The sequence below is a fragment of the Setaria italica genome, chromosome IV, assembly GCF_000263155.2.
Source record: "Setaria italica strain Yugu1 chromosome IV, Setaria_italica_v2.0, whole genome shotgun sequence".
In the NCBI taxonomy this organism is placed as follows: Eukaryota; Viridiplantae; Streptophyta; class Magnoliopsida; order Poales; family Poaceae; genus Setaria; species Setaria italica.
Window position 1 is genome coordinate 38407065 of NC_028453.1, and position 10120 is coordinate 38417184.

Genomic DNA, 10120 nt, shown 5'->3' on the forward strand with positions numbered 1-10120 from the left:
ACTTTGCTTTGTTGGATCCTTTTATTCGTCGTCGCAATCTTTGCACCCACGGCAAGCAATCGACCTCGGAATTAATCACTTCGAACAATACAATCTAGTTTTGAAACATCTCTATTTCTATCCTAGTTAAAGAACTGTTACTCAAAAGAGAAACCAAACATCCTCGAATCTTTAAAATTTGGTTTGTTGGGGGCTTCCTCATCAAGGAGAAAGCACCCTCCAAAAATTAGAGTATGCTGCTTATTGTGGCGTGCACACGGTATTCTTTAGTAAAAGGCGAAAGAATAGTTCGCTTTGTGCTCACCACGCAGCTGCTTGGGTTCTATAGTTTCAGCTGCCACTCTATAAGACGTGTGACTGTTGGCTAATCTCCTCCAGGCTAAGCAGTGCGGGACTAAACAGCATTCCCCGGGTTTGCATGTGCTGCTCTGCAAACAGCCATCCCTCGTGGGCCGCAAGATACGGCACTCCCAATGGCCTTACTGGGCCGGCCTTGTGGCATGATAAGATTTGTTTTGGTGTGATATCGAATAATAATAAATACATATGCCTACACACAAAAATTACAAAATATTAAGGAAACACTGACGTTTCAGTGCTAAAGCCCCCGTGCTCCGTGAATTAAGTCAACCCCCTTCCTCAACATGCGGCACTGAAGACTGAAACAAACAGAATTATCAAATGTACTCTTTTTGTCTTTTTATATGTATATAGTTTTTACTCTATATCTAGATATAGAAAAACTATGAACCTATGAATACCGAAACTACCTACAATTTGGGATGGAAGGAGTAACCAGTAAAAATGTAAAATACGAGAGTAACGACATTGCTATGCAGCCAATCATACGATACAATAAGCGTACAACTAGACAGGAAATTTGAGTCCGCACAGCAACAAAATATCCAGCAAATGCTGTACAACATAGGAAGGTCTAATGAGACATGGACGCTACAAAATTCAACGTCACTCAAAACTGTTACATTGACTAAACAGAAAATTTTGAGCTAAGGAATACATGTTGACATCAGTGTAAAGCAGGCATCACAAAACCAACAGTCGTACATAAATCTATCTACCATCTCTGTGCCTCTTCTCCTTATAGGATCTATCATCAGAGTGTTGGTTTCTCTCGCGGTGCCCACCATCTTCTCTACGTCTACTTTCCGGGCTCCTTTTCCTGTGGTCCCGCTCACCATCCGATCTATCCCTTAGTCTGTAATCATCTTCATCATCTCCGCTTCTGTTCCTGCTATGGCGCTTGCTATAATCACGATCATCATATCTACTAGAGCTTCGATCACCAGATCTGTAGTCATCATTTTTCCGACCCCCTCTGTTCCTATCATCGTCTTTACCACGCCTGATTCCTTTCTCATCACTGTAAGTTCTCTCACGGTTATTCCTATCACGATCACCACGAGGTGGAAGCTCTGATCTTCGATCATCATTTCTTTGGATCTTTCTTCTGTGGCCATTTTCGTGATCTTTCTTATCAGAATAATCAGCATCATCTTCGTCAAAGACTAGATCATAGCTGCATAATGACAGTGGATAATCAAAGTATGAGATGATGTTCAAAAATTTTTGTGCATAAGGAGAAAGCAGTGGATTATCAAAGTATGAGATGATGTTCAAAAATTTTTGTGCATCAGGAGAAAGAAGGGTAGAGAAGTGACCTTCGACGGTGATTTCCACCACGCTGTGCATTTTCATCTTTCAGAACATAGTTTTGCCCTTTGTTTTTCTGGTCACCATCTTGGTCGCAGTCCTTGGCTATGTGATCAGGGGCACCACACTTGAAACACCCATCTGAAACGAGGAGGAATGGTATCAACATTTTTTCCAAGAGAATGGTTTAGTACTATACTAAAGATAACATAACATTCAATACATATGAAAATGGTATAACAACATTATGGACAAGGAAAATATTGTTTAGGACCTTTTACCTTTCTTCGCATTTCTTTTGCTTTGTCTGAATTGACCCCATAGCTTTGAAACACTCTGACTAAAATCAACATGGATTCTCCGGTCATCAATAAGACAATTGTCCATCTACAAATATAGCACAGTGTAAGCAATGACCTCTTGGGATTATTCATAAATGAAATAACACATGAGAATCAATATGTTCAATGCAAATCTCAAACTCTGCTCTGGGCACAAAACTTCGCTCGGTAGTCTTTCAAGCTGTTTGTTTCATTTTTCCTCTTTCCTCAGTTGACAGTTTTTCCTGTTTTCATTTTTAATTTTCTGCACCCTCCCTCTTTTTTTTTTCCTTCTGTCAAATTGCGTCAGCTTTGTTAAGTCCATTCTTCTCTTTTTTACCCACTGTTCATACTGGGCTAACTAAAATCGATGAAACTACAAGGTAGACTCCACATATGCTTAAAAAGGTATACGAAACTTTGGCATGGCACTAATATCATGTTAAATTGACTAGTGAGGAGTAATCAATAAAATATGCCTGCAAAACGATAGAGTACACTAGTACAGTGAATGCACATGCACATGGAAACCTGAGGTACTGACCTTGAAATATGCACGTTCACAAGCCTCCTTTGTCTCGAATTCTGAAAGAAGACCATCAAGATAAATTTTTAGCATGTCTATTAGGCCACTCAGTCAAGCATAATGAATCTAGGAGGATTCACAGATATTGTCAGAACATATTAGGAACTGAAACTAGCACAGGGCCTGTTTGTTTCAGCTTGCAATTGCACAATCTGAAGCTCAAATCAAACGCCCAGATTGTAATATCAGATTACAGCAGTCTAGCGCCTAGATTGTAACAATCCAGCAATATGGCTTGCACCAGATTTAAAAATCTACAATCTACATGCAGTTTTTCACTATCTGCAGTTGAAAAAAACAATTGGTGAGAGCCTTAGAGGTGTCCCCACAACCCATGCTGAGTCCTCTTTGACTCAAATTTGGGTGCTTATTTCTTCATATTGAAGAATGCAAGTTTCTCAAAACTATTATTGTCACCATGTATATAGTTCTACAATGGAACTTTGAGAAAGAAAGTGGGAGGTTTTCTACTATTAAGGAGAGCAGATTATTTTCTTTAGAAAAAAAGAGAGAACAGAAAACAGATCAGCAAGTAACTATTTTCCCCCTTTGTTTAGTACTTGATGTTCTCTCAACCTCTAAATAGCCATCATACGTTCAGCAATTCCTGTTGCCTATTCATAGGGTATGCAATCAGCAATTCAAACGAAATGGATGGTAGGAGCCTCAGGCAGCCACCTGCCCATGCAACAAACAAACTGCAACTAGGGATCTAGCCGAATAGCAATACAGTACTTGTCAACATCGTAAGAGTTTTCAAGGGATGAAACGCACCAATAAAAGCATAACATAAGCTATCTCCAGTCTTGAAATCACGAATTATTTCAGCTCTGCAAGCAAGAGTTGAGAATAAATTGAAAGATGAGAATAAACAAGTAGATGCACACAAAATCACAAATAGTGCTAAAAAAGGCACTCACGATGTCACAGTTCCAAAACGAGAAAAAATAGTGTATAAATCTTCATCCTGCAAAATAGTTAAGTTACTCAGCAAAAAAATTATGGACGCTTAAGGCCTCAAATAATCAGCAATGTAGCCACAGCAGTAGAATACTAGACATTTCTATGAACAAGAGCCAAAGAAATGTAGATAATTCCACCAAATCAGTGCTAACACATTTTAAAAAGTCCAATGAAGTGGATAACTTAAAGGGAAGAAATTAGGAATTACTTGAGTTACTGGATTGAGTTTGCAAACAAACAAAACATTATCAGGTGGTTTAATCTCAGCATCTGGAATATCTGCCAACTGCACAGACAAAAGGTATTAAGTATTAACCAGTTATAAACATGATATTAGTACTGAACTAATAATGTATAAGCTGCTGGCTTTGATTTGGAACCAGGACTTACACTCTCAAGGATTACTGCATTTGTGTGCGCCTCTTTAGAGCGGATCATCTCCTCAAGTTCTTCAGGAGCCACTGTTTCGTCCAAAGGGACCCAACTATCCTCTAAGCGCTCCTCTGCAATCTGTGCACTCGCCATGAAAAAGAACAATCAGGAGATATGCATGTTGCAGGACTAATAGTGGATTCAAGACCTCCTTTATAGCGTTTGGTATACGTAGAACAAGGGAGGTTTCAATGTTAAATGGAATGAATGCACTCGATAAATACCATGCCCAAATTTCAAACCGAAATTCTAGACAGGTACACAGACAAATAAAAAGAAATAGGTTGAAAAAAACACTCTGCAGTCTGCCACAACAGCAATTTGAAATCAAAATTCTTGATAGCCAGCATAAAGAAGCCAAGAAGAAAGTAAATGATGAAATGAACCGTGGCCTCTGATTAAGTTGAAGCATTTTGACTCATCAGCTCATAATACTGAAGTGAACACGATTAGAATAGTCAAACTACCTCATCACGTGGCTTTCCTGTGGGAGAATTTTCTGGAATAAGTTCAGCGAGCTGAGGAGGATCATCAAAAGGATCATCTAAGACATATGTATGTTTAATTCTGCAAATAATTATGTTGTGAGAGGTCAACAACCAGGAATGAAAAAAAAAGTCAAGGCAGGAAACTAATGCTGGAGAAAGTGAATTCTGGTATTTATGTTGTAACTACGGCATTAATCAATAATACTCCACCTTATGTCCTTGAATGGTCTTCCTTTATCATCAACATAAGCTTCATTTATTTTTGCCAGTGTATCAAAACCTTCAGCAACCATCCCAAACACCTATGGTCGACATAACAAACACATGAATTGTTGCAAACAAAAGAATTCTGGGTTCATAAGAAAAACATATCGGTTAACGGAATCAAGTACTACACACAGTGTGTTTATCATCAAGGTAGTCCACCTCATCCCTCAAGGTAATGTAGAACTAAAAACATTAAAAAACACATAAATGGAAGGTCAAAACAAGCAATGAGATTCTGAAAAATGAAACATCAAATATTATCAATTAAGACAGCTGGGCAGGCATTTCACCTGTGAGGCATTGCAGTTTTCACCAGCACTTGCCATGGCAACAGTTCCAGTTTTTGAATGCCTCAACTCTGGACGGATCTCATCATCAAAAAATCGAGCTTGATCACCATAGAGATATCTGACAGAACAAGATATAGTTTTGAGGCATACATTCGACATTATGTAATAGTAAGATACTTTAACAACAACTGTATACAGATATGAAAAGGCACAAAGAAGTAAGAAAGGCTCTATCAAAATTATACATGCATTGTAACAATTGAAGATACTAGTTCTATCTATGATGAAGGATACCACAGTATATCATTAAGAGATGAAACTTTGGTGGCATGAACTAAGAGACATTTCAAAATTTCAGTCAGAAGAATTGCTTACTTGTACACAGAATCACCGCCTGTGCCAGTTCCAGTTGGATCGCCAGTTTGTGCCAGGAAATCCTTCTCCACCTTATGGAACAGACACCCATTGTAGTACTTCATTCTGGTCAGTCAAAGAAGAAAACCAAAGAATAAGTACCCTAATGATCTGAAATGATAATCTCACATTCATGGACTTAGTATTGAAGATTCGAATCAGAAGAAAACAGAAAGGAACCACAGTATATGCTAAATTCAGGCCCCAGAATGTCATAGAAATTGATGACAAGGACACTAGGCAAATTATCGCGGTGGCTTTATCAGCTCTATAAAGGTGCAAGTAGCCTAACTGACCTAACTGCAATTTGTCCTTATATAAGATGTGATCATGTAGTAATTATGTAAGCCTGCAGCACAACAATTTCAAAATTTACAATAGCATCCCTCCAAAACAAATTAACAGGACTAGCAAGCAGTAGGCAGCTAGGAGGTGTTTGGGATTACGAATCCTACCAAACTACAGGTAAATTAGTCTGAATCACACTAGCAATTACTTTCAGTAACTTACAGCCAACACACACCAATTGCAACCCTAAAAATACAATCAAACCAATGGTCCTACAACGCCTAATTCGCCAACTCAACAGCTTGATCCAAGACAAAATATCAGCCAAAAACCGTGCTGCCCCCAAAACTACGTATTGACCCAGAGATTGAACAAGCCCTAGACGCGAGGGAACGCTTACTTGCAGAGCTTGAGGAAGTTCTTGGTGGTGAGGGGGCACTTGTCGGTGTGGAGATCCACCTCGATGTCGCCCACGCTGGTGACGATGAGCACCGACATCTCCGAAACTTATCCGCCTCCCTCCGCCCTCCGGCTGTCGAACGGCGGCGAGACAGGATTTGGAGGGAGACAAGGCGGAGAGCGGGATAGCGCGGCGCCGGATGCTCCTGGGGTCTCTTCAGAGTAAGCGGCAGACGAGGGAGGAGGCGCGTCGTTGTCCGGTCTGGAGGAGGCAACCCCAGGCGGACGGGGTGGGAGCTGACCGGAGGGGAGGCGGCGGGCGAGTGAGCGGGTGCGCCGTCGCCGAAGAAGAAGAGAAGGGAGACGCTCGCTCGACTCGTGAAAGAGTCCAACTGCGGCCCAGAGAGCTCTCTAGTCGAGCACGACGACGAACCGGTTGTTGGGTTGGGTCGGGCCGGGAGCGCTTCCCGCTTGGACTGATTTGCGGGCCCAAAGTGATTTTTAGTAGACCCAATTCGTGGCCCGCTCGCCACCAATTGCACATGAGGAGCATCTGAATGATACTTTTTGGTCATCGAATTCTGACAGAAGACCATCGACAGGAAGAGTTTAGCACGTTACATTTGAGTTTTGACCACTCAGCAAGCACAATTAACTGAGGAGGTGCTGTTCATTCAATCTCTAATTAATCACTATACATAAGGTACCCTTGTTTCCAATTCATAGGACAACTACTAATATTTCTTAATGAATCACAAACACAATATTGATACTGTTTTTTTCCCCGCGGATGGCAAGAGATTTGCCAAAACAAACACAACTTACAACTTGTACTCCCTCCATTTTTCTTAGAATAACGCATTAACCAAGGATTACTCTATTAATATCTCATTCATGCGGTACAAAGATACATTCATAAAAAAATGTATTTTGGATCTTTTGTGAGGGGTAGGGTGTAACTCTTAGTGGGAAATGTTTTCAATTGTTTTGGATCTTTTTCTAAAAAAATATTTTGGATATTTTTAGCATATAAGAAGATGTCTGAGTGATGAACGTGCAATGGTAAAGACTAAAGAGAAATATAATAGTCAAGATGTACATAATTCATTCCATTGGAGACGCAAGTTGGTCTTTTCCCTAGCAATTTAACAACAAAATAACAGCTCCTTAACGCATGTGGCACTGAGAGAATAAATTTTTGAACCAATGGCACTGAATGAAGTTCATGGAAATCTATGGCACACAAGGAAGCCATGTTAATTTTTATGGCTTTGAGGGAGTTAACACTAAATTCTTCCAACGATGTGTATGTATAGCAATCATCTAATAGTCCAACTAAGGATATCCTCTCAGATGTAATCACGCCTACATCAATAAGTTCACCTTTAAAAATTCTTGTTTTTTTGTATTTCTTTATATATAACAAAACATATCTCTATGAATTATCTATTCTAACTAGATATCCTTATAAAATATAAATGGAATAAGTCTGCTTGACTCCCTTGAGTATTGAAGTCTGTCTACTTAACACGCCCACATATAAAACAAGGTATTATGCACCGTATTCAATACCATTCAACTAAGGTCATTTTTGGTTCCTTTAGGTACTAAATTAAACTTTAGTCCATGACTAAATTTAGCATGGGCCGGGAGCGACGGCGGGCGGGTGGCCGGGGGCAGTGGGTGCCGGGGAGGGCGGGGGCCGGCGGGGCGGGTGGGGTAGGGTGGGGGAGGGAAGCACGGGGCATTAATGAGGGGTACACTCTATCCAAAGTCTCTTTTAGTTCCTATAAGCAACCCCTTAAGGACTAAAAGGCTAAACTTTAGGGACTAAAATTTCGTAACTTTTAGTCACTCTGTTTGGTAATTTAGGGACTAAAAGGTGTTGGGATACGAGGTAGGCTACGCTAGCGCAAATCAAAATTTCTACCGCGTATAACCAGGAAGAACTGCTGTATAAGGATCACGGGATTACCACTCGACGCACTACTGGTGCGGAAGATGTAGATATGCGTCGGTGCAGTGAAGACGATCACGTAGTCGTACGTAGTCGATCACGTCCAGCGGCTCCTCAGCAGCTCGTCCACGTGCACAGCAAGATCGCCTCCGGTGCCGCGGCTCGTCGTCGGCTCGTCGTGGCTCGTCGGCGGCTCGTCGATGGCTCGTCCAAGTGCTGCAGGCGCAACACCTCCAAGGTATCCACACGTGCAGGGAGGAAGCGTCGCAAGCCGGATTGCTAGATCCGCGAGTTGCAACAGGCGAGGGCGTGGGAGGCGCGGCAAGTGTGTTTAGCCAAAAGGTGTGTAACCCTAGGGCGCCCCCCACCCCTTCTATTTATAGGGGTTCCTGATGGGCCTCTGGATCCGAGGCCCATTAGTACTCCTAAACCTAATCCAACTCGGATCAGATCCGAATTGGGCTTCCAGCCCATTAAGTGTGTGACCCTATGGGTTCGGATACGTATAGACATGGCCCGAGTACTCTTACTCGGCCCAATAGTCGGTAGCGGTCTCTAGCAAGACGTGCCAACTCCTATACGCATACGAAGATCATATCAGACGAACCATCACAACATAATATACATGCTATTCCCTTTGCCTCACGATATTTGGTCTAGCTTCAAGCCGACCGCTCTTTCTCGATCCTGTGATTCGGAATCCCTTTGTAGGTTAACTCTTAACCGTACGTAGCATGGCCATGCATTTTCGGATCCAATCACTCGAGGGGCCCAGAGATATCACTCTCAATCAGAGAGGGGCAAATCCCATCTTGATTGACCATGTCTCATAGCATGCTTCTTGACAAACCCGAAAGCTACCTTTATAACTACCCTGTTACGGTGCAGCGTTTGATAGCCCCTAAGTAGGTCAATCCACATCTAGAATACATGCGACAATCTCAGGTCTAAGGACAAAGCGTATATGTTGTTTAAAGAGAGAACTACTTCTCGTGTTGGGTCAGTCCTAACACATGTCTCCACATGTGTCCACATTATTAGTTCAACATCTCCATGTCCATGACTTGTGAAACATAGTCATCAACTAATACATGTGCTAGTCTAATATTCATGTGTGTCCTCACATGAACACCGACTAGGGACAACTTTAGAATAACCATACAAGTAAAGAGTTTCACATACAATTCACATAATTGCAAATCAATTCAAGTAGCCTTTAATGGATATTCAATGAACACAATATACAAATCATGGATACAAATGGAATATCATCATCTCTATGATTGCCTCTAGGGCATACCTCCAACAGTCTCCCACTTGCACTAGAATCAATCTAGAAGGTACCTAATACCCATAGCTCTTACATGCGCATCATGCTTAGCCTGCGGGAGTGGTTTTGTCAACGGATCAGAAATGTTCAGATCCGTGTGTATTTTGCATATCTTGATCTCACCCCGGTTAATGAAGTCTCGAATGAGATGAAATCGCCGCATTACGTGTTTGTTCTTCTGGTGGTTCCTTGGCTCCTTTGCTTGCGCAATTGCCCCATTGTTATCACAGTAGAGATTCAATGGGCTGGACGCATTCGGGAACACACCAAGCTCAATGAGGAAATTCCTAATCCAAACACCTTCCTTCGCGGCTTCCGAAGCCGCGATGTACTCGGCTTCCGTCGTAGAATCGGCCACCGTCTCCTGCTTGGAACTCTTCCAACTAACAGCACCACCATTCAGTGTGAACACAAATCCTGATTGTGACTTTGAATCATCTCTGTCGGTTTGGAAACTAGCATCGGTGTAACCTGTTACAACGAGCTCCTCCTGACCTCCATAGACGAGGAACATATCTTTAGTCCTTCTCAAGTACTTAAGAATGTTTTTCACCGCTGTCCAGTGACTCTCACCTGGATCAGATTGGTGTCTGCTTGTCATACTTAGCGCATATGAAACATCTGGGCGAGTACTTATCATTGCATACATGATAGATCCAATAGCCGAGGCATATGGTACTCTACTCATGCGATCCCGCTCATCAGCAGTCGAAGG

The 10120-nt window shown here is 41.8% G+C and overlaps 1 protein-coding gene across 2 annotated transcripts; it reads right to left on the bottom strand.

The window, feature by feature from the left end:
• Positions 1 to 834: 834 nt before the first annotated feature.
• On the bottom strand, positions 835 to 6501 carry LOC101768937 (peptidyl-prolyl cis-trans isomerase CYP59). 2 transcript variants are annotated; one of them, XM_004966242.3, is made up of 14 exons: positions 6120 to 6501; positions 5393 to 5497; positions 5018 to 5135; positions 4860 to 4910; positions 4671 to 4762; positions 4440 to 4539; positions 3931 to 4050; positions 3749 to 3826; positions 3498 to 3544; positions 3352 to 3407; positions 2536 to 2576; positions 1953 to 2058; positions 1680 to 1812; positions 835 to 1537 (listed from the first exon to the last, which is right to left on the bottom strand). In XM_004966242.3, exons 1-14 carry the CDS (start codon positions 6215 to 6217, stop codon positions 1072 to 1074), a joined length of 1611 nt encoding a protein of 536 aa, XP_004966299.1. In that variant the 5' UTR covers positions 6218 to 6501; the 3' UTR covers positions 835 to 1071. The 2 variants fall into 2 exon arrangements, with proteins under 2 accessions (XP_004966299.1, XP_004966300.1); XM_004966243.3 differs by lacking the exon at positions 4860 to 4910.
• Positions 6502 to 10120: the final 3619 nt, after the last annotated feature.